Here is a 23,964-nt window from a genome sequence, read left to right as displayed (position 1 = left end):
TGTTTTTTTTAGGTTCCCTTTTAGAATTAACTAAAATGGAATCAGATGTGAAGTACTTCGAGGCATACCTGTCAAGTTTTGGATTTGAAAATAAGGGAAATTTTCAGGCGCCCACTACGAGCCGTCCCACGCGCCCAACTAAGCTCCAGTATTACTTATATTTTAAGGTAGGTGTACAAGAAATCATAAATACCCACTTGTCAACCACTTACTGAATACAATTATGTGATTAGTATCTAGTAGGTTGACCTTTATTCTGGGTTAAATTTGCTGATGCAAAATGCTACACAGGGACGTTTATTAACAAACAGCTGCACAATATGTGCACTCAATAATCCATCTAACTGAGCTTTACATGTTGTTCTGAGAAGTAAAAGCAGCGACTCCTAAAACTAGTATTTTTTATATATGTGTATATATATATATATATATATATATTATAGTAAACTCGATACATCTTGAATCTCGATATATCGCCCAGCCCTAATTCCTAAATTATAAAACAGCCTAAATAAAAAGATAAACGGGTATATGAAGCACGTTTATTTAATATACTATTTACTGTTAATTTCACATTGCTTTTCTTTAAGTTAGACATTAACATTTTATTTTCATTATATATTTTCTTATAATTTCTCATGCTCACTCATGTGGTTCTCTGGTATTCACTAATGTCTTATTAGACACATTTGTTGCAGACTTTGCATTCTTTGACACTTTTTGAACGCAGTGTATATTTGTGGCGCTTGTGATTGGCTGATTCTTCATGGTGACTTACGTGTACTTCCGCTGTGGAAGATGCCAAAATTTCAGTTATTAACCTTACAGAAAGTGTAACTGTGTCCCATCCTGCTGCTCTTTAGGAAGGTAAACTCTGTGTCTCATTTTACAAGGTATTTACACCAGTTTTTTGTTTTTTTGCCGGAACGTCTTCATTCATCCATCTCTCTTCTGAGTTGTTTCCGGGTTTGTTGTCGCTGTCCGCACTAATCTCACGAGAGCTGCCACTCAGGCCATTTCAGGTGGCAGTTCTCGCGAGGCTAGTGACGCCGTTCAGTTTAGTAAGGCATATTTTAATTATTATTACATTAAAATACAGGATATTTACGGGAAAATTCTAATACGAGAAGATGGCGGGAAAGAGGGGTAAAATACGGGATTTGCCCGGCCAAAAAGGGATACTTGACAGGTATGCTTCTAGGTTTAAAAAACTATTGAAATTTAGTGTAGGGGTGAAAGCTGCAGCTGTTACTACTGAGGACTAAATGGGTTCAACAATGGAGAAATGCCAAGATTCTGAGGGTTAAAGCTCTTGAATTATCAAATATTGTGTGTACTGGCTAAATATAGTCAGGCTCACCTCCACGCACAGCTTGGGCTCTGGATCCCAAGTCCTGGAGAGGTCGGATGCTCCACTTCTCTGGCGTTGCCTGCGGGGAGAGGCGGCGGGCTGGGATGGGCTTGCTTATTGCCCCCCAGCTCAATCACCACGTGTTGGAGTTCACCCCAGTGAACAAGAGGTTCGCGTCCCTATGCCTTCGGGTTGGGGACAGGTCTCTCACCATTGTCTCGGCCTACGGGCCCAACAGCGGTGCAGAGTACCCTGCCTTCTTGGAGTCCCTGGGAAGGGTACTAGACATTGTCCCGACTGGGGACTCTGGCCACGTGTCTCGGACACTCGGCTGAAGAGAGGGGCTGAGCTGTCAACCGATGACCACCTGGTGGTGAGCTGGATCCGCTGGCAGTACTTTGAGGGTCTCCTCAATCCCACTGCCACGTTTTCCGATGAGGAAGCAGAAGCTGGGGACTCAGAGGTGGACTCGCCCATCACCCGGGCTGAAGTCACCGAGGTGGTTGGAAAGCTCCTCGGGGGCAGGGTTCCAGGGGTGGATGAGATTTGTCCTGAGTACCTTAAGTCTCTGGATGTTGTAGGACTGTCTTGGTTGACACGTCTCTGCAACATCGCGTGGCAGTTGGGGACAGTGCCTCTGGATTGGCAGACCGGGGTGGTGGTCCCTCTCTTTAAGAAGGGGGATCGGAGGGTGTGCTCCAACTACAGAGGGATCACACTCCTCAGCCTCCCCGGCAAGGTCTACTCCAGGGTGCTGGGGAGGAGGATCCGGCCAATAGTCTACCCTCGGATTCATGAGGAACATTGCGGTTTTCGTCCCGGTCGTGGCACACTGGACCAGCTCTATACCCTTCATCGGGTGCTCGAGGGTTCGTGGGAGTTCGCCCAACCAGTCCACATGTGCTTTGTGGATCTGGAGAAGGCATTCGACCGTGTCCCTTGTGGTGCCCTGTGGGAGGTGCTCTGGGAGTATGGGGTCCGGGGCTCTTTGCTAAGGGCTGTATATTCCCTGTATGACCGCAGCAGGAGCCTGGTTTGCATTGCCGGCAGTAAGTCAGACCTGTTCCCAGGGCATGTTGGTCTCCGCCAGGGCTGCCCTTTGTCACCGGTTCTGTTCATTACTTTTATGGACAGAATTTCTAGGTGCAGCCAGGGACCGGAGGGAGTCTGATTTGGGAATCATAGGATTTCATCTCTGCTGTTTGCAGATGATGTTGTTCTATTGGCTTCATCAAATCAGGACCTTCAGCATGCACTGGAGCGGTTTGCAGCCGAGTGCGAAGCGGCCTGGATGAGGATCAGCACCTCCAAATCTGAGGCCATGGTTCTCCACCGGAAAAAGGTGGCTTCCCCTCTCTGAGTCGGTTGAGAGTCCGATCGATCTACGTTCCTAACCTCACCTATGGGCAATGACCGAAAGGACAAGATCGCGGATAAAGGCGGCCGAAATGAGTTTCCTTCGCAGGGTGGCTGGGTGCACCCTTCGAGATAGGGTGAGAAGTCACTAGGAAGGAGCTCGGAGTAGAGCCGCTGCTCCTTCACGTTGAAAAGAGCCAGCTGAGGTGGCTCGGGCATCTGTTTCGGATGCCTCCTGGTCACCTCCCTCGGGAGGTGTTTCAGGCATGTCCTATTGGGAAGAGGCCTCGTGGAAGGCCCAGGACACATTGGAGGGACTATGTCTCTGAGCTGGCCTGGTGTCGCCTCGGGGTCCCCCCAGAACGGCTGGAAGAGGTGTGCGTGGATCGGGAGGTCTGGGCATCTCTGCTGAGACTGCTGCCTCCGCGACCCGGCCCAGGATAAAAGCGGAAGAAAATGGATGGATGGTTGGATGGGACACTCTGGCCACTGTTAGAGTTTTGAGCTCCCATGTTCAGTACCTGAGATTGTATACAGAGAGACATAGTCAGAGGTTTTGCTTTGCACACCTCAGTGAAAAATAAGGGCACTTTATGCGGCATGTAGAACTGATGGCTGCCTTATTATAGCAGTCTGAGATTTAAAAAATAAATAAACATTACAGACACATGTTGAATATAATTGCAAATGTCCCGGGGGTAGGTCTTTGGGTGGGGCGTTCTGGGGCGCGTTCTCCTGCCATCCGCCCGGGAACTGGTTGCGGTTCGGTGTAGCACCGTGCTGCATTTGGTGGGGTGGGGCTAGTGGCCTGAGGCCCGCCGTCCTCTGGGCTGTGCTGGCGTCGGGGGGGTGTCTCGTGTATGAGCTTGGGTGGCCGGGGGTGGCCTCCATGGGGAGGGGGAGCTCTGCTGGCGGCACTTAGTGTGGGGTGGCGGGGCCTGGCTGGGGGTGCTTGGGTTCGCCTACTTATCGGTTGGTGGGTGGTGGGATTGCCCTGCTTGGGCGGCTGATAGGGTCCTGTCTTGTCGGGGGGGCTGGGGCCACCTCCCTGTAGAGGGCGTTGTATCATGGTGCCCTGCGGGCCTGTGCTGGCCCTGATGGGGACATGGGCTCCTCTCCTGCCCGGCTGGTGCCTGGCCACGCCTGGGGGGCGCGAGATGATGCTGTTTGCTGGGGGGCGGCGCTAGCTGTTCCGGTGGTTGCAGTTGCTGTAAGCTGCCTGATAGGTCTGTCCTGCTATCTGCGGACCCGGTGGGTGGGTCCGGGGCGCCCTTGGTTGGGGACTGCTGTTCCGCACCGGGTGGGTGCCGTTGGAGTGCCTCCTTCCTGCGGTGGCAGCCGCGGGTGGCTTGTGCGCCAGTGGGTGGCATTGCCTTGTGGCTTGCGCTGTCCGGTGGGCGGCAGGGCCTGGGCTACTGTCCTTACGCCGTCTGGGGCTGTGCGGTACTGCTGGACTGTGGCCGGTTTGTGGGCTGGGGTGGGGGGGCGCTCTCCGAGGGGCTTCGCCCGGGTGCTCACACTTGGGGGTTCCCGGTCTCGGGGGGTGCTCTTGGGGACCAGCGGGCTTGGCCGGTTCTGGCGGGGGTCTTCCGGGGTGGGTGGTGCAGGCCGTGCTCTTGCATGTCAGTGGGTGCGGCATTGGATGGCCCTTGCTTGGGAGGTACCCGGTGAGGCAGGGGTCTGAAGATGTACCGCCTCTGGTCTTCGCGAGCCGCAGACCAGGTTGGGGTTGGTGGCGGAGTGTGCTGGGTCCTCGGCTCTTTGGTGCTTTCTCGGGTGTGTATGTGGGGGGCAGTGGCTGCCTCTCGGCTTGGTGTCTTGGGGGCATCTGGAGGGCTGCTCGGCCGTGGGGGGTTGCCTGGGCTCCCTGGCCCCCGCTCTTCCTGCTAGCCTGGCTGCATCTTCAGGTCCGGGGCAGCACTTGGGTTTGCAGTGGCGGTTCTTGCACATACATCGGTCTACGATGCACTGGCATGCCTTGGACTGTGGGATGAAACTCGTAGTGGGCTTAACTTTAGACACCCAAATACCTGTTTTAGGTATTACCACTCACTACCACTCATTATACCTAACCCTCACGCCTACAACTTCACATCTCACTCTCACTTTACAATAATCAACTCTTCCCCACCTTCCATTTTTCTACTTTGAATCCCTCCTCCCTGCTCCCTTCCCCCTCCACCTCCCCCCACCCCCTCACCCAGGTGTAACACTGCCCCAGCTTTTTATATTCTCCCCTTAATAAAGTTTTTCTTGCCCTTCCTTAGGGAGGGCTTGTGATGGTCACAATTATGCAATAAAATAAATTCATTTATTTAATTGCAATAACAAAACATGCATTGCTGTCTAAAAAAAGATTGCACTTCTTGTTGTGTTGACCTTTGACAGCATGTGCAGACAAGGTAAAAAAAGGTTGAATATAGCCTATTAAGGTAAATACAAGATTACTCTATGTCTTGAAACATAGAAATAACTTGTTGGTACAAAATAATATAATTAGCTAAAATAGCTCAATGCTTAATTTAGTACAGCAAACCACTTTGTGTAGTTAAAATAAAATGTGGACAGCTTTTAAGATATTTAAGTAAAATTAGAGGAACAGTTCATTTTTAAAATCTGAGCTTTAAAACGCCCTAAACAGTGAACATGACTCTTGATTTTGACCTTTCATTTTCATCTTCCTCTATAATTGATAAATAAAAAGAGACCAACAATATGAATAAGACTGTTTGGTTATATTTCAACAAGGCACAGGGCTACTTTTTCTGCAGGCAATTGGGAATTGCCTGTTTGTCATTTAGCAAATAAATTACCGCAAGTGTTAATTATGTAGCCTAATGTAAACCTACACAATAGCCTACTAAATATTCATCTTAAGTAAGTATACTGGTAGATTAACATGCTGTAGGCTACTAGCGCTGGTCATCATCACGTCATATCTATTATTGATTTTGGGTAGCGTTTAGGTTGTAAGCAGGTGAGCAATCAGCTAATTTATACCCAGCTGTGTGGCGTTGAGACGGGCTACTTCACAGCATAGACAAATAAATGCAAGTTATAGCTTGGCAACTGAGGCTTAAGGGCAAACAACACACTTGACTCGATTAATTGATGTGTTACCTGGCTGGTGGGCAGGGGAGTATCCATAGGGGAGGAGGTGTGTTTCTGTCAGCTGCTACAACAACGCACCTCTGGAGGTGGAAGGTATAATAATTGGGGCATTATTATCACACGCTTTTAATCGACGAGCACTTACAGATGATCATGTCAGCTTGGGCCACAAAAAAAAAGAACTTTCAAAAGGGCACTTGCTTGGTCCAGAGGGCAAAGGGCAGGTGCTTTAGCACCTCTTAGTGTCTACCTACACACACGCGCACGCGCGCACACACACACACACACACACACACACACACACACACACACACACACACACACACACACACACACACACACACACACACACACACACACACACACACGTTGCGTGAGATGCGTGGTTCCTTTTGGCCAGGAGGGGTCAGAGGTGCATCAATTGACTTATCCCAAGATTCTGTTGCATTCAGGACCCCAAGGAATCTTATATAGAAAATTCGACAACTTAGTCAGAACTATCAACAGGGGCTTTTATTGCTGTTGTTGCCTTAACCAGGGTCGCAGTAGTGTAAAGTACAATGAAGTTTACCACTCAAAGAGGTCAAAGTGATCAGATGCACATTAAATCTAGCAAACATACATAGTATGACTATTCAACAAGTTTTTATTTATTTATTTAAATATATTGACAATGTATTTTGTTCTAGTGATAATGCATCCATTCAAATACGTAGCTTCTACCACTTGCAACCATGAATGAAGTCTATAAGAACTGAACAATGTATTTTAATATGTCCGAGGAGCACCTGAAGGCAGCATGATATCACCCCTCTCACTCCGCCTGTGGAGCTGGAGAGCACATCGGCACCTAACGTCACACCAGCTACACGTGAGGTGCCGGGCGTTACGGGGAGAAACTAGAGAGGCATTCATCTAAACTGGTCCCGTCTCCCCCACCGCGCGCTGTTAAAAAAAAAAAAAAAAGATCCTCGAATCTTCGGACTATGTTCGACAGTGTGAACTGCATTTCATGGGATACAAGAACTGTGGAGGACTAGCATTACTGTCTACGGACCGGCGGAGGATAGAGCTCAAAGCTGCAGAAAGTTAAAGTGTGTCTATTGGCGGTGGAGGATCGACGCTCTGAGAAAGGTAAGCACCGGGCAGAGCCGTTGGATCCGTCTGCGTTGCTTTAAGAGCTGCTCCTTGGTTTAATTCTGTTAGACCCAGAGGCCAGTCTACGTTCCCACAGAAATGTGGAACCCACCGTGGTGACAGAATCTTGGCATTAGGGTAGAAACGCGAATACTTTGTGTTGACGCGTTTCTTTTGCCCCTTGCTCTGAGTCTGCTCGTTTTTGATAGATTTTTCTTACTTGGAGTTTCGGTGTACTGGATACTCGTCAACTTTTTCCTGTCCACCACCACCTTTTTTGGGAAAGTATTTTGACCTGCAACATTTACAAGGACTCTCAGCTGGGTGAAAAGACCACAGAGGCAACAGGTTGGAGCTCTTGGAAATATAGTTCAGGTGGAGCTCTCTCTTCATCTGACGCTCAGTGAGGTATTCTGAAGCTCAGTCAATGGATTCAGTTTGTTTTGAAAAGTGAGGGTGACAATTACTTCTGCAAAAGTGACTTTAGCATTGCGCTTCTATCCTCACCTACGGAGGAAAGCTGACGAAGGGAGTGCTCTGGTGAGATAGAAGTTGTGATGCACCGGTTTTTGAATTTGTTATTATACCTTACACTGTAAGATGTTTCTTAAAGAAATCAATGTCTTGGTGGTGTCTTCAAGAACATCAGATTTTTCTATACTACGTAAACAAACAGGGTTAAATGGTCCACACGTGATTTGTGTGTGGCGGAGACAAAATTACCCTCTGCAAAAAGGGGGAACACATCCCCCCTCCTCCACACCTAAACTGACGCCTATGAGCTCAGTGACTAATTTTCTCCAGCGTAGTCCCAAAACATGCATCCAATGATGGCGTGTTCCCTCTTTTGTACCTGGATAGTCACCCACAGGGGCGGATCTAGAAAAAAAAATAAATGATGTGACAAGAGGGGGGAAGGAATTTTTTAGAGTTGGCAACATAAAGCATACTGAATTATAGTGCTGGGCATTGCCAGACACCGCTCGATCCGATATATCACGTTATTTTTACTCTCAAAAACGATATTATTGCGATAATATATCACAGGAAAATCAAAATAAAATAAAATCAGGATAACTGTCACTGAAGAAATTCAGAATTTTTCTACTGCACTGAATCTATTTCACAGGAATTACAAAACATTGTCAATCAATTTCACATGAATGACAGCCAAGTGTATACTGCACAGTGGCTCTTCTTAACACACACTGATCACAACTAGTCCAATGTCCTTGTATTAGGCCAAAAAAAGAACAATAGTTGTGCTTCCAATTACATAGATGTTTGAAATAGGGTAGGTAGGTAGGAAAAAAACTGTTTTTTTTTTTTGCAAATTTTTTTACATTGATAATTGTGCAAATTTGGCCTTTAAAAGTACTGAATACATGTATATATGGTGTTAAACTGCAAAAACAATATTACACTCCAGGAATGTGCGATATTTTATTGTCAAAAACATTCTCACCGGTAAGAATTTGTCATCCCTCGATATAAACAATAAATTCCCATGTCGGAAATTAGCGAGTGCCACGGGCCATTTGTCCCTCAATTTAGCCAAGAATGCCCCAAAAAACTGTGTTCCACGGGCCAAAACTGCCCCGTTAGTTGTCAACAACTTATTATTCTCTGGAGCGGAACATTTTTTACTAGGGATGTAACAATTTATTGTAAGGCAGTTAAAAATCGATTTATAGGTATCACGATTGACATTGATACTTTGAAAAAAAATTTAAACAGCAGAGGGCGCTATATATTTATCCCTTCTCTTGTCCAGCAGTTGTCGGGCAGAATCTGCTACTACTTTCTTTCTGGCCGCTGTCTACTTTTACCTGTTTTTTTTTTTTTTTTTTTTTTTTTTTTTTTTTTTTTTTCTTCACCTTGTTTGCACATGCTGTTGAAGGTTAACACTACAAGAAGTGCAATCTTTTAACAGCAATGCATATTTTATTATTGCAATTAAATAAATGAGTTTATTTCATTGCATAATTGTGACCATCACCAGCCCTCCCTAGGGAAGGGTAAATACTTTATTAAAGGGAGGATGTAAAAGAGAGAGGGCAGTGTTACACCAGGGTGAGGGGGGTGGGGGGGGGGGGAGTTAACAGGGAGGAGGGATACAAGATAGGAAAACGAATGGGTGGGGAATAATCAATAAGTTTCAAGTGATGTGATGTGAAATTGTGGTTGTGTATATTGTGCTTATTGTTGTGTTATCAAGCCAGTCTGGTGACCAGTGTGCGGCTTAGGAATAATGGTGGTGGCTGTGAGCAGAGGAGGAAGTGAGTGGAAGTTACATAAAACAGGTATTTGGGAACAACGTGTCTATGGTTGAGCCCAGTATGAGTGTTATCCCACAGCCCGAGGCCAGTGCGTCCATGACAAATGTGATTCCAAGAGCCGCTACTGCAAAACCCATGAGCCGCCCCCGGGCCCGAAGAAGCAGTCGGGCCAGCAGAAAGAGCGAGAGATCTAGGGGCCCCCGGCGACCACCCCACGGCCAAGCAGCCCCCCGAACGCCCCCAAGGTCCCAAGCCGAGAGGCTGCCATTGCCCCCCCCATACACACCCGAAAAGCCCCCAAGGAGCCAAGGACCAAGCGCACCACGCCACCGACTCCAACCCCCAACCCCCAGGCCCCCCAGCCCCCCACCCCCCCACCACCACCCACACCCCCGCGCCCAGCCCCCCGAGGGGAGGGCCCAGAGAGCCCCCCGCCCGAGACCCCAGCGGAGGAGCCAAAGCCCACGCCCAGCAGACGACCAGAGCCACGCCGAACAGGCAGCCGGCGGGCACCCGCCGGTGAGCCCAGAGCCAGCAAGGACCCGACCCCAGGCCAGGAGGACCCGGAATGGATGCAGCACCAGGAGCAGCCCGCCCAGGGCGAACGACCACACCCCAAGCCGCATAAGGCACCAGGGGGCCGCTGGGAGTCCCCCCGCCAGTCCCCAGGCACCCCAACCCAGCCCCCCCGGGCGCCCCAGATGCTGATGCCGCCCGCGCCACGAGCTTCAGTTCTTTAAAGCCAGGGCCCCCTCCAGAGGCCAAGCCAGACCGCCCCGCCGGGATGTGGCCCCCTAATCCCACCCCGACACTCTGCCTCACGGGGGACTGCCCAAGCAGGGGCCGCACCAGAAGGTATGCAAGGGCGCGGCACGCGCCACCCGCCCCAGAGGACCCCCGCCAGGACCGGCCCGGCCAGCCGGCCAAGCACCCCGGGCCCCAGGAGTACCCCCAGGGACCAGGACCCCCCAAGGGCAAGCCCCCGGGCCAAGCCCCCCGGGACGCGCCCCCCACCCCAGCCCAGGTCCCGGCCACAGCCCAGCAGGACCGCACAGCCCCAGACGGCACAAGGCCAGCAGCCCAGGGCCCGCCGCCCCCCGGACAGCGCAAGCCACGGGGCAGCGCCCCCCGCCGGCCCGCGAGCAACCGGCGACCCCCACCGCGGGGACGGAGGCACCCCATCGGCACACATCCAGCGCGGGACAGCAGCCCCCAGCCAAAGATGCCCCGGACCCACCCACCAGTCCGCAGATGGCAGGACATACCCACCAGGCGGCCGAAAGCAACCTCAACCATCGGAACAGCTAACGCCGCCCCCCCAGTAAACAGCATCATCCCGAGGCGCCAAACAACCCTGCCCCAACCCCGGTGAGGACACCAGCACCCCCCCAGCACACCCACCCCCCAAACCGGCGAGGCAGGCCGCCCCGGGCCCGCACACCGCGGGGCCCGCCCCCAAGGCCACCAGGAGACAAAGCAAGCACCAAGCCACACCCAAGGGGGAGAGGCACCCCCGCGCCCCACCCGGCCGACACAGCCCGGAAAGACCCCGCAAGGAGAAACCCCGGCAAAGCCCCCCCGAGACCCACCGCCACGCCCGACCGCACCATCTTGATGTGCTTTTACTCTATGCAGTGGCCCAGCCACCAACAGAGGGGCCAGGCCCCCACCGGAGAGGCCCAAATATGTGTACCAACCCACCACCCTGTTATGGTGCCTCTCCATTCCCCAATGGAGAGGCACTTCCCGATCCCCTGTGTGAATGTGTGTGTTTGGTGAATGTATGGGGTGTAATTAAAAGAAGGGGGATGGAGGGGAGCGGTGCTCCCCCTCCAGCCTCTGTGGATTTATGTGTATGTGGTGTAATAGGCCGGAGGGTGTAAATGATGATACACCCTCCGGGGGGTGACATGTTGAGATGCGATTAAAATTGGAGGGATTAGTAGGGCAACTAGAGGTGGGAGGGCCGCCCCCACGCCACTACATAGTAACACAGGTGGCGGGCCCCTCCACCCCCAGCCCCACCATCCAGCCCCCCAAGGGTTGGGTATTGGTGTGTGGTGCATTTAGTGAGTGAGCCAGACCAGCTGGGAGTGGGGTGAAGTGAACATGTAGGAGGCCTGTCCAGTGTGAGCCGGGCCCGTCCGCGTGGCGGGCCACGCGAGAGGGTAGATGGCGCAGACGGGCAAGTGGCACTGCGGGCCCCGGAACAGCACAGCCGGAGACCCCCCCCCACGGCACCCCCCAGACCGCGCCGGCCCCGCGGAGCACGGCGACACCCCCCACCCCCGGGTACAGCCAGGCACCAACAACATCCCCCGGCGCCCCAGGGGGCGACCCCCGCCGCCCGCCGGCCCGGAGCAACGCCACCCCGCCACCAAGGGGAGCGGCCGAGCAGGGGGGAGGCCCATGCCCGCACCAGGGCCAGCACAGGCCCACCCGGCGCCACGATACAACACTCTCCACCGGGAGGCGGCCCCGGCCCCCCCGACGAGAGAGGACGCCATCCACCGCCAAGCAGGGCCATCCCGCCAGCCACGGACCGGCAAGCCAGAGTACCGAAGCACCCCCAGCCCGGAACCGCCCCCCCACACCAACGGCGCCAATAGAGCCCCCCCCCCCCCACGGAGGCAATCCCCGACGACCCACACACCGGCACGAGACACCCCCCCGACGCCAGCACACCCCGAACAACAGCGGGCCCAAGGCCACCAGCCCCGCCCCGCCCAAGGCTGCGCAGCGCCGCCACGAGCCGCGGCCGGTCCCCGGGCAGATGGCCGGAGAGCACCTCCCCGGACACGTAGCCCAAGGATCCGCCCCCGGGGCACCCCCGCCCCGGAATCGCGCCCACGGCGCCCGGTGCACCCAGCCAGCAGACCAGCCAATCCCAACGCGGATCCACCGGGCCAGGAACCACGCGCCGCGCCCCCGCACACCCGCCCAATACGACCCCCGGGGAGGCCCCATAGCACCCCTCACCCCACCCCCTAGCCATAACGTCCACACCCCGGCCATCGCGGTCGTACAAAAAGCCCCCGAGGGGGCCCCGCCTGGCTCGCCGCGCAAGCGACATCCCTAGCAAAGGTGCGCCCCAGGGAGCCAAGCCAAGGACCCGCAAGGGCCAACGGAGCAACCCACAGCCACACCCCGCACACTTTTACCTGTTAATGTTACTTGTTAATAAATGATTCCTTACCCCTTTAGCGCCAAAATAATATCTGTAATATTACGTGAATATCTGTAAAAGTCACGTTTTTCTATTAGCTTTGTCTGCTACCGTAGCATCTCTTCTTCACTGCAAGAATTTCTGCATGCCAACCGACCACTGGGTTACCAGTGCCGTCTGCTGGTGCAAAGAAATATCTGCCGTAAAATCAGTGCAATGACTTTTTTTTTTTTTTTTATACCAATTGTTAAGGCACAAAATACATTTTCAGTTGCACTTTTAAAAAGAAAACTAACTATTATGCAGTTTTGCATTGTTTACTCTGGAACCAGATTTAAATTAATAGGATTCTTCTTCATTTGTATTATTCCTTTATTTATTTCATTCAGGGTTTATTTTTAGTTTAATTGCATTGTTTTGAATAGTTTATTAAGGGATTCTTTTGACAATGAAAAATAATACAGTATTTTCTATATTTTCTAAAAATAAAGGAATATTTTTCAGTCATCATTTGACTACAGTCCCATTTTGTAAAATAAATCGTATCGTGAACCCAGTATCGTGAATCGAATCGTACCGGGAGTTGAGTGAATCGTTACATCCCTATTGTTTACGGAAGCTCTGCACGGTGTGCACCGTCCCCCGCACACATCGCCGTCTGTGTGTGTGTTCGTCACAGCTACCTGAAGCTACTATGCTGCAATACGACATGGGCCGCTACTTGGTTAAAACCAGATAACCATCCAACAAAGGGAACCGATTCAAGTTCTTCTGTCAGATCCACCCAAAGTTCCACAAACACGGGGACAGAGATGAACCCGCAGCATCAATTATGAACTGGAAAGTCAACTAAAGCTAACTATGCTAAGCTAACCCACCGACACACAGACTGAGCTAAGTGCTAACGCTTACCTCCATATAAAGAATAGACCAAGTAGAAAGATTAAAAGAACACATCTTACTGTGATAAAACCACAGAGAGCCACCAATTTGTTTATGGTCAGATTTAACACTTGTATGGAAGGATAAACGCTAAACATGTCCCACGTTGTGTGAAATAAATATAAATATGACGTAAAACTAAACAATATTCATACAGGAAGTACACAAAACAAACAGAAATGCACAAAAATGTACAAAAAGGCTCCAAAAACACACAAAATGACTCCAAATAACATATATTACAGAAAAATACACCAAACGACAACAAAAATATGAAAATGACTCAAAATACACTACACTAAATATTTATACAAAAAATGCACAAAAAACAACAAAGATACGAAAATACACATGGCTCCAAAAAACATACATTACAAAAAAATACATCAAATGAAAACAATATAAAAATTAGTAAAAAAAAAACAACACATTTATCATGCGCATGTCCCATAGAATTAAACCAGGGAAATTGCACACTCTATTTTACTTTTCACCTGCAAATATACACCTTTATAAGAGAGTATGTTATTGTGCCCATAATTGACAACTCTACTTAAGCTCCCACTATATGAATACATATGTCCGACAGGCACTGTACCAGTAATTATATCGCCATATCGAGATATCGTCACACTCCTATTCTATAGTGGTCTTCATTATCCCCACAAAGATGCTTTACACAGGGAGAAAACATGAGCAAAATTACTTTTTTGACGTTTTTTTTTATTTTGATAAAAGGGTTTTACATTTATTAATATTATTAGAGTTACAACAAGCAAGAACATTTCATTAAGCACACTCTAAGACCTGATTCAGAATATGCAAGTATTGCAACATGGGTACCTGAGCATTTTGTTTGCATTTCCCAGCATCCCAGGGAGGAATGTGATAGGATTATGCAAAAGAAAAGGCATTTTTGCCAGAACACAAAAAACAGAAGCATGTTTTTTTTCTTCCCCTTTTTCTTTTCTGTGCTTAATTTAAAAGAGGGTCTGCAGGTCTTTCTCCTTCTCAATGAAAGGGGAATGGGTTGTTAGTGATGCTGCCTTTGTTCCTTTGTTAAAAAAGAGTGAGGAAAACTCTGACAACTTAAGTGGGAGAACATTTAGAAGAAAGTGGGGGAAAAAAGAGCTAGATACTCAGATTTTGTTTCCCCAATTTAATTAAAACTTCCCCATTTTTGTGCCATTTCTGTGTCAGTTTACCATTTTCCTTTTGTTTCCGTTTCATTGGCTTTCCCTAAATAGAGGCCATTACTATGGAGTCTCAGGAGTGCCAAAATTAAAAGGAAATGCATGATGTTACGTAATCAGTATACAAAAAAACAACATGTATCTGTAATCTGTGACAGTATATTAAAAAATGTGTAATTAGGGGTGGGCGATATGGGAGAAATATATCACAATTTTTTATTTGTAAAATCACGATCACGATTTCATCACAAATTTTTTCATTCAAATCATTTAGACTATTTTATATTTTTTTTTACTAATAAAACAAACCAATTCACCTAATTAAAATGGTCGCCCTAAATGGGAAAAAAGGAATAAAAGATCATTTAAGACAAGGTAATTTTCAATTAATTTTTAAAAATGTATGTAAGCAATTCATCAAACTGGTTCCATGTACAATTAACATCAAACAAAAAGGCTGACAAGTTATTTTAGTCACACAATCTTTTTACTTTTTTTTTAACTAACTTGGTGTAGCATTAGCATTAGCAACACTTGCTACATAACAAGGCAGCATATCAGTCTAGTGATTTCCATTTGTTTTTGAGGCAACACACTCATATTAATAAAATCCTACTTTCAACAGTGTTTGAACCCCTCATTTCACTCAGTTTAGACAATAACATCCAATAACAAGATAAAACGTTACTGCTTTGGTTACATTAGGCCTGGGTGATATTACGGTGCATACTTCTGCCCTGTTTAAGGGCTGTGATACACTGTGCGATTTTTTTTTCTTTCTCAATTGTTGCACTCAGCTCCAACTCAAACTGTGCGACTCAGATGCAGAGCCCAAATGTGCGCAGCTCATGATTCATGTTCTGTACGGACAACACTCTGACACGATCTGACTGCTCACACTGCACGTTCATACACGACACGTCGGGGTCTTGTTTCCGGAAATGCAAAGTACAAATTAGAAGAAGAAGAACACTTGCAAATCTCAGCAAAAAGAGCTTTAAAAAAGAAAAGACAGTGATGTAATGGACCAGGAGCTGGCTGGACAGTAGGGATGAGTGATTTGGACTAAAAAAATTATCCCAATAATTTCTGGTATTTATCACAATAACGATAAATCACAAATAAATAAAAAAACTAGAAATAAATAGAACAATTCCCAACTTAAAGTGTAAACCGGTTCCTTACAAACACAAATACATTTGAATACATCAACACATTAAAAAAGGCTACAATAACTGCTGACTCAAAGAGCTCATGAGCTGATAAGCACATGAAAAGCACAAATAACTCCATCAGTTTTTTTTATTGTTGCTGAATTTTGTTTCATTCATCTCATGAGTTACATAAAGTTATGGTTAATAAATAACTCTCTACATTTCCTATAATTAAACCAGATCAAGCTGATGATTTAATCATTCAGTATATTTTGGTGTAATCTCAATAGGTCTATTGGGACCAGCTTTGTCCTGTGAACACGTGAAAAATAATTAAAAAATATTGCGTTTCACAAGTTTGGACGGATGCATAGTGACATAATAATAATATTATGCTAACATTTATTTCTCACAACGTGTGACATGTTTAGCTTTTATCCTTCCATAAAAGTGTTAAATCTGACCATAAACAAATCGATGGTTCTCTGTGGCTTTATGACAGTAAGACATGTTCTTTTTATTCGGCCTATTCCTTATATGGAGTGGTTAGCGTTGGCTCTTAGCCCAGTCTGTGTGTCAGTGGGTTAGCTTAGCATAGTTAGCTTTAGTTGAGTTTCCAGTTCATAATCGTTGCTACAGGTTCATCTCTGTACCTGTGTTTGTGGAACTTGGATTGGTTCACTTTGTTGGATGGTTATCTGGTCTTAACCAAGTAGCGGTCCATGATGTATCGCAGCTTCAGGTAGCCGTGACGAGCACCGATGTCTGTGGGTGTGAGAGCTGGTGGTGCACACCGCGGCCACGGAGCTCGCGTAAACAGCGTTCCACTCCAGAGAATAATAAGTTGACAACATACAGGGACAGTTTAGGCCTGTGGAACAAGGATTTTATGGGCATTCTTGGCTAAATTGAGGGACAAATGGCCCGTGGCTCTCGCTAATTTCCGAGATGGGAATTTATATATCGTGGGATGACACATACTATATATTTTTGACAATAAATCATAAACGATAAAATATCGCACATTCCTACTGGACAGACGTGGGCAGTACAGTGCGTCAATTTTACAGCGGCCCTACGGTGAACTGGTCCGTGGCACTGCTTTAACTGTGCTATACCCTCACGACGTTTGAAATCCTTACGACCCTATGATTGCTTATCGGGAGCTGGTCGTGAGGTGTTAATTGCTTCTCGTGACCCTATGTATACTACACGATGCACAACACACGATCTAGCAGAGACTTGCACGATCCCACAAAATAGTCGCACGAGTCGAAAATCGGCTCAAAATGGGCCAAAAATCGCACAGTGTATGCCTGCCTTAAGCGCTTATTGATTCTTCGGTGTCTGTAATGCTGAAATGATGACTAGCAGTGGTGCAACGGATTAAAAAAACTCTGATCAGCAGAAAAAAACGACAAAGACCAGACAAATAACTTTGCTCTCCATTTATTTTGTAGAACACTTAGTGCAACCTTTTTCTGCTCATTAAATGAGCCAATTAAACTTGAGGTGTCAATCCAATGCTTAAATAACATTTAGAATCATATAAAAACAAATTAAAGTGCAATATAAGGCATGATACCTTCATCTTTTAAACAGGTAATTAGCTGTAATTACCATACACTTAAGTGTATGGAGAAAAAAAAAACAAGTTGACACCTTTTTTTAAACATGGAGAGTGAATTAAAAACTACCCTATGCCCACATCATCAAAAAAAAATGAAAGAAGAAAAAAAAGCAGATCTGAGTTTATAATTTCAAATTCCTACAATAGTCAAGGATGGCTATCTGGACTAGAGCTAATATTTATTTAATAAGAGCTTTAAAAGACATGGATGGAGGAGGCATGACGACATTCACACGTACTTATTACGCACACATGCACATGTGCTGTTCCATTTTCTACCTCCCTGTGTGTGTGCGTGTGTGTGTGTGTGTGCGTGTGCGTGTGCGCGTGCGCGTGCGTATGCTAGGACGCCCCTCCCCCCTCTCCGGTCTAAACTACCTTCCTCTTTCACTCCTGTGTTTGCAGTCCGTGTCTGCTTGGCTGTGTGGGCAGCGATTGGCTCTGGTGCACACGTGACTCTAGCTCGGGTGAGGAGCTGTGCAGTGAAATAGATATACACACTGAGATCAAAAGCTGAATAGGTTTCACTTTTGGGTGAATGTGAATGTGCCGTCAAGCCAAAATGAAATAAAATAAACATTTGGAAATGACCAAATTACTCCCAAATAACAGATGCACACACTCGAGGTATTTGGAAGCCGTGGACAAAGTTTCAGGTCGAACTCATACCACATCGGGGAGATATTTGCTACACACACACACACATGCACACATACACACACGCACACAGACCTCCTTAGCTTTTATAGATAGACTAGTACAGTGCCCCTCGTAAGTATGGAGTAAGTAGAGTTGTCAATTATGGGCATAATAATAATAACATATTTAGTAGCATTATAAAGGGGTATATTTGCGGGTGCAAAGTAAAATAGCGTGTGCAATTTAACTGGTATAATTCTATGCGACATACGCAAGATAAATGTGCTAGTTTTTTGCTAATTTTTATGATTTTCTTGTTTGGTGTATTTTTCTGTGATGTATGTTTTTTGTAGTCATTATGTGTATTTTTGTATGTTTTTGGAGCCTTTTTGTATATTTTTGTTCATTTCTGTTGTGGGTTTGTGTGCTTTTTGTATAAATATTGTTTAGTTTTTTGTTTTATTTTGCTCATTTAGTATATTTTTTATTATAAATACCTCTGGTACAGTGCCCGTTGGAAGTATGTATTCATATAGGGGGGGCTTAAGTAGAGTTGTTAATTATGGCCAGATGAGTTTGTGTTTGAAGGTTGGATGTACAAAGAGGTGTACATACTCTGTACTCTGTAGTGTTATAAAGGGGTATATTTGCGGGTGCAAAGTAAAATAGCGTGTGCGATTTCCCTGGTATAATTCTTTTGGACAAGCGCATGATAAATGTGTTTTGGTTTTTCTTTTTTTTTTACTCATTTTTTATAATTTTTTTCGTTTGGCGTATTTTTCTGTAATGTATGTTTTTTTTTTTGGAGTTTACTTATGTAAAAAAATAAGTATTTATTTAAATATTTGTTTATTTAATTTTTAATGCTATAGGGAGTCATTGCAAAAGATTCAAAGAGCCACATTAGGCCCCAGAGCCACAGGTTGCAGACCCCGGCTCTGGAAGAACCACAGCTGAACATCTGTCCTGGCATCATAGTCCATCAGTTGTGGTCCCTCCATGCTGATTTTGATGAGCGTGTATGTTCTATCACTGCGCCGGCACGTTTTTACTTTTAACTGCTGCCCTCAATGTGAAGGACTCGTTATGCCTGGCTCCATTTGCGGACCGTGCACACTCCAAAGGAGCACATTGTTGTTTATACTTGGCGCATTCACCGCTGCATTACCCGCAGCAAAGTTACATCAGCGCGCACTGACTGCGGTCAAGCCAGCCTCCACTCCGAATCTGACGATATTAGATCGTTAAGGATTACAATATGACGACGATCTCCCAAATCACGGAGATCGTAGAACCGTCTGTAGTTCACATTTTAACCCTTGCGGTGCCGTGTCTGTGTCATGTCTGTCGTCCATACACAGAACATCCAATGGTTTTTTTCCCTGCCAAATCACACCATTTGCTAGTCAGCATGTCAGCATTACAGACATTACACATTAATTAAGCGCTTAAACAGAGCAGAAGTACGCTCCGCTCCCCTCCCCCCCAGTGCACGGACACACAGTTAGTTGTGCTTCTTCCTCCGTGTTAGCGACTGTCTGTCAGAGGCTCAGTGCAGATGTCTGTTAAAGTCCATCAGTTCTAAGTGTTGAAGCACTGAAATATGCTTGAGAAAACACTGCATGTGTTTTTCTTCTATAACTAACGCTCTGTTGCTGCTCTGTAGCAGAGATCTGCTACTGTAGCTGTAGCTCACGGGGCTGTTTCCATCTATACTATAATTCAACGGAGGTCTGTGTGGATGTGGGGATGTGTGTGTGTGTGTGTGTGGATGTGTGTGTGTGGAGCAAATATCTCCCGGACGCGGTGCCAGTTCGACCTGAAACTCGGTCGACGGGTTCCAAATACCCCGAGTGTGTGTATCTGTTATTTTGGAGTAATTTGGTCATTTCAAAAAGTTTATTTTAATTTTATTTCACTTCTGGACGGCCCCGAAATGAAACCTATTCAACTTTTGACCTCAGGGTGTGAGGGGGCGCTAGTGCACCATCTTCACCGGCCAGAGCCAATCGCTCGCCTAAGCAGCTGTAAACACACGAGCTATAGAGAAGAAGATAGTTTAGACCGAGACACGGAGCTCTGAATAGATCGTTTGAAACCGTCAGCCACTGGTGAGTCTTTTAGAGACACGTTTCCCAACCCGTTCAATTCTCCATCTGGAAAACTGCGGATTCTCTGTGGTGCCATGCATGGAAGCTAAGCTCTGACCACTCGGTTCAAAGGTAAAAAATGTTTTTGGTTTTTTAAAAAAAGACAGCCGAATTGTAGATAATACTTTAATTTGCTTACTCACTCATGTAGTTTGGAGCTTTACGTTTTGTTTTGCGCGGTTTTGTTATCAGTGTCTCAAACATTCACGGGAACACACAAGGTATTTATTTATTTGATGCGTGTTCACGGAGTCGGATGTAGACACACACACACGCGGCTGATGCGCGTGCACGGAGGAGATGGATGTAGACACACACACACACACACACACACACACACACACACACACACACACACACACACACACACACACACACACACACACACACACACATACACACACAGTATTTATAATAAAAATATACTAAATGAGTAAAATAACAAAAACTAAACAATATTTATACAAAAAATACACAAAATGATTCCAGAATCACTAAAATGGCAACAAAAACAATAATTATACAAATAATGCACAAAAACACAACAGAAAGTTACAAAAATACACGTAATGACTCCAAAAAACATACAATACAGAAAAATACACCAAACAAAAAAATATAAAAGTGAGTAAAAAAACAAAAAACAACAAACACATTTATCATGCTCATATCCCACAAAATGACTCCAGAGGGGTATTCCATAAAGGAGGGTTAACAAACTCTGAGTCTGTCCATAAACTCTGGGTCAACATACCCCACAATGGGAAACTCTGGGTATCTGATTCCATTACAGCTGGTATGAAGTGGGTTAATCAACCCTGAGTATGTATACCTTGGGTTACTGACGTGCACACACGTGATAAAAATCCATCATCAATGGATCAGAGATGACTTGAGCTGCCATGACAACCACTCGGAAAATAGTGATTTATTCACCGTATTGGGTGAAATAAGCCGGTGTTTGATGAATATGAGCCTGTTCTAAAGGTGCGTTCAGTCTTCAGTGATTATAGTGGCTTACATCACCCTTAATTAGTCACACTTTTTGGTCGCTTCATCACTTTATCGCTTCAGTGACGTGATGAGCGGTGAATAATACGAATAAAATGTGTCTGAGGAGATGTGGCAGCAGCATAGGATGTCTGCATAGAGAGCCCTCCTGTTACACTGGATATTAAGACAGTAAATGCCGCTTGATATTGCATCATTTATGTTGGTTTTTAATGTAATACTGTGGCCAGAGTCATCTCGACGTCCTAAAAAATGTCATAAAAGAACACTAATGCGGGACCCGTCACTTTCAAGAGCAGCGTCACAATTCACTGTGCCATCATACCTTCAAAGAGACGTGAGTTACAGATTTAACTGTATAACAATATGAAAAAACAATCGAGCCTTAAAAATGTATTAATTTAATTTGTCATCTCCTCCTTTATATTATCCACAGGTTAGTATTCAGAGAACTTTACTACAGACGTCAGTAGATGTTTTAATGCAGATCAACTTTAACTTAATGATCTGTATCCACAAGGTTATAAAGAAAACTACCGTTTGCACAAAACAAACAAACAAAAAAAACGTAAAGTAACACAACATTAATGATGTGAACACGTCTGTGGTGTGTGATGTGACTAATGTGTTTCAGAGAAGAGTATTAAGGTTCATTAAAGTGTTAAGAAACGGTGTTTAGGTGGGCGGAGCCAGGTAGAAACCCAGGGTTTCTTTGATAAAACCTGCCAGCGACCAGGTTTAGTTCACGGACAATGTTGCCATGGTAACATACTCAGAGAGGAACATACCTTGCATTTAGGAATGAGATACTCAGAGTTTCCCTCATTTGAGCCTGAACATACTCAGAGTTTGAACATAACCCGCTTTATGGAATACCCCTCAGAATATCACTACAATTGCAACAACAAACAATAATTAAAACAAAAAAAAAAAAAAAAATAAACCAACGCATGTCTCATAGACTTAAACCAGGGAAATTGCACACGTTATTTTACTTTGCACCTGCAAACACCTGCACAGCTCCTCACACAAGCAAGAGTCACGTGTGCAGCCAGAGCCAATCGCTGCGCACATAGCCAAGCAGACACGGACTGTAAACACACGAGTGAGAGAGAAGATAGTTTTATACCGGAGAGGAGCGTCTAAGCAGCCGTGATTGCACTGATAAACTAACAAAGCTCTTAAGTCTCACTTATTGGGCCTGATGTTAGTCACTGATGTTCGTGTGTGTGAGCCACTGCCGACTCCACTTCCTCCTGTGCCATGCTATAGTTAGCTTCTCAAACACGGGAGCTCTCTGAAAAGATCATTTGAAACCATCAGCCACTGGTGAGTCTTTTGCAGACAACTTTCCCATTGTTTAAACCATATAACTGTTGCTCAATAACGCGCTGTTTCACTAGAGTCGGTTTTGACCTCAACCTGTTCAATACTCCATCTGGAAAACTGCAGATTCTGTGTGGTGCCGTGCATGGAAGCTAAACTCTGACCACTCTGTTCGAAGGTAGAAAATTATTTTTGTTTTTTTAAAAAAAGGCAGCCGAATTGAAGGTAATACTTTAATTTACTTACTCACTCATGTAGTTTGGAGCTTTACTTTTCTTTTGCACACATTTATCATGTTCATGTCCCATAGAATTAAACCAAGGAAATCGCACATGCTATTTTATTTTGCACCCGAAAATAAACCCCTTTTCTTATTTGGAGATGATGTCGTTTCAAAACGTTAGTTTGACCGTATGCTATTTAGACCGGACAGATCTCACCCGGAAGTGATTGACGGCAATGGCTGCTGTGTTGAAAGCTACACCTTTCTCTGCAGCGCGTGTGTGAGAGAAAAAACATATAACACAGAAAAATACACCAAACGACAACAAAAATATGAAAATGACTTCAAAATACACTAAATACACTACAATGGCAACAAAAAAGAATAATTATACAAAAAATTCACAAAAACACAACAGAAAGATTAAAAAAAATACACATAATGATGACTTAAAAAAACATACATTACAGAAAAATACAACAAAAATATGAAAATGGTTCAGAATACACAAAACTTAATATTTATACTAAATATACATAAAACTAAATATTTATACTAAAAATACATGCAACTAAATATTTACACAAAAAAATACATAAAATGACTCCTGAATCAATGGCAACAAAACAATAATTATACAAAAAATGCACAAAAAGACAACAGAAAGATACACAAATACACATGAATCCAAAAATCATACGTTACAGAAAAATACACCAAAGAAAAAATATAAAAGTGATGATGAAGTCATGCACATGTCCCATAGAATTAAACCAGGAAAATTGGACCCACAAATATACCCCTTTTGCTACCACATGAATGCATACTTCCAACGGGCACTGTACGAGTATTCTTAAAGAGACAGTGTCCTGAAAGTGATTTACTTTAAAAACTGCTTTCATCAACTCAGAGCTGCCCTGAAAGAAGCAACACTACTTAATTTAATCATGTCAGCCTTAATGAAGGAAACAGTCAAAAGTGATACAAAATGTTGATATTGTGCTGCTCGTGATTCATAAAAGGGTCTTTGTGGCATTTTTCTCTACTGATTTTGACCCATTATTGTTTTTCTTGTAAAACTATTGAAAAAATAATGAAATAAATGGAGTTTATATCACCATTGCCATTTTGAGGAAAAATATAGAGATATGAACATTGGTCCATATCACCCAGGCCTAATGTAACCAAATCAGTAACGTTTTATCTTGTAAAGGATATGATTGTCTAAACTGTGTGAAATGAGGGGTTCAAACACTGCTTAAAGTAGGATTTTATTAATGAGTGTGTTACCTCAAT

The 23,964-nt window shown here is 45.6% G+C and overlaps 2 protein-coding genes across 7 annotated transcripts in view; one reads left to right on the top strand and one right to left on the bottom strand.

Moving 5' to 3' along the window:
* Window positions 1-3,365: 3,365 nt before the first annotated feature.
* Window positions 3,366-4,346, bottom strand: LOC114463420 (proline-rich protein 2-like). Its single transcript, XM_028446968.1, has 2 exons — window positions 3,956-4,346; window positions 3,366-3,850 (listed from the first exon to the last, which is right to left on the bottom strand). The coding sequence occupies exons 1-2, from the start codon at window positions 4,344-4,346 to the stop codon at window positions 3,366-3,368; spliced, it is 876 nt and encodes a 291-aa protein (XP_028302769.1).
* A 2,325-nt stretch (window positions 4,347-6,671) lies between these two features.
* plxnb1b (plexin b1b) overlaps window positions 6,672-23,964 on the top strand; it is a 231,255-nt gene continuing 213,962 nt past the window's right edge. For all 6 annotated transcript variants that reach the window (XR_003674034.1, XM_028445814.1, XM_028445815.1 and 3 more), the window contains exon 1: window positions 6,672-6,952. The gene's annotated coding sequence lies outside the window, so the exon portion shown is untranslated. The remainder of the gene's footprint in view (window positions 6,953-23,964) is intronic.

Source organism: Gouania willdenowi, chromosome 5 (genome assembly GCF_900634775.1).
Source record: "Gouania willdenowi chromosome 5, fGouWil2.1, whole genome shotgun sequence".
NCBI classification, from domain to species: domain Eukaryota; kingdom Metazoa; phylum Chordata; class Actinopteri; order Blenniiformes; family Gobiesocidae; genus Gouania; species Gouania willdenowi.
This window is presented reverse-complemented; position numbering and strand designations above follow the sequence as displayed.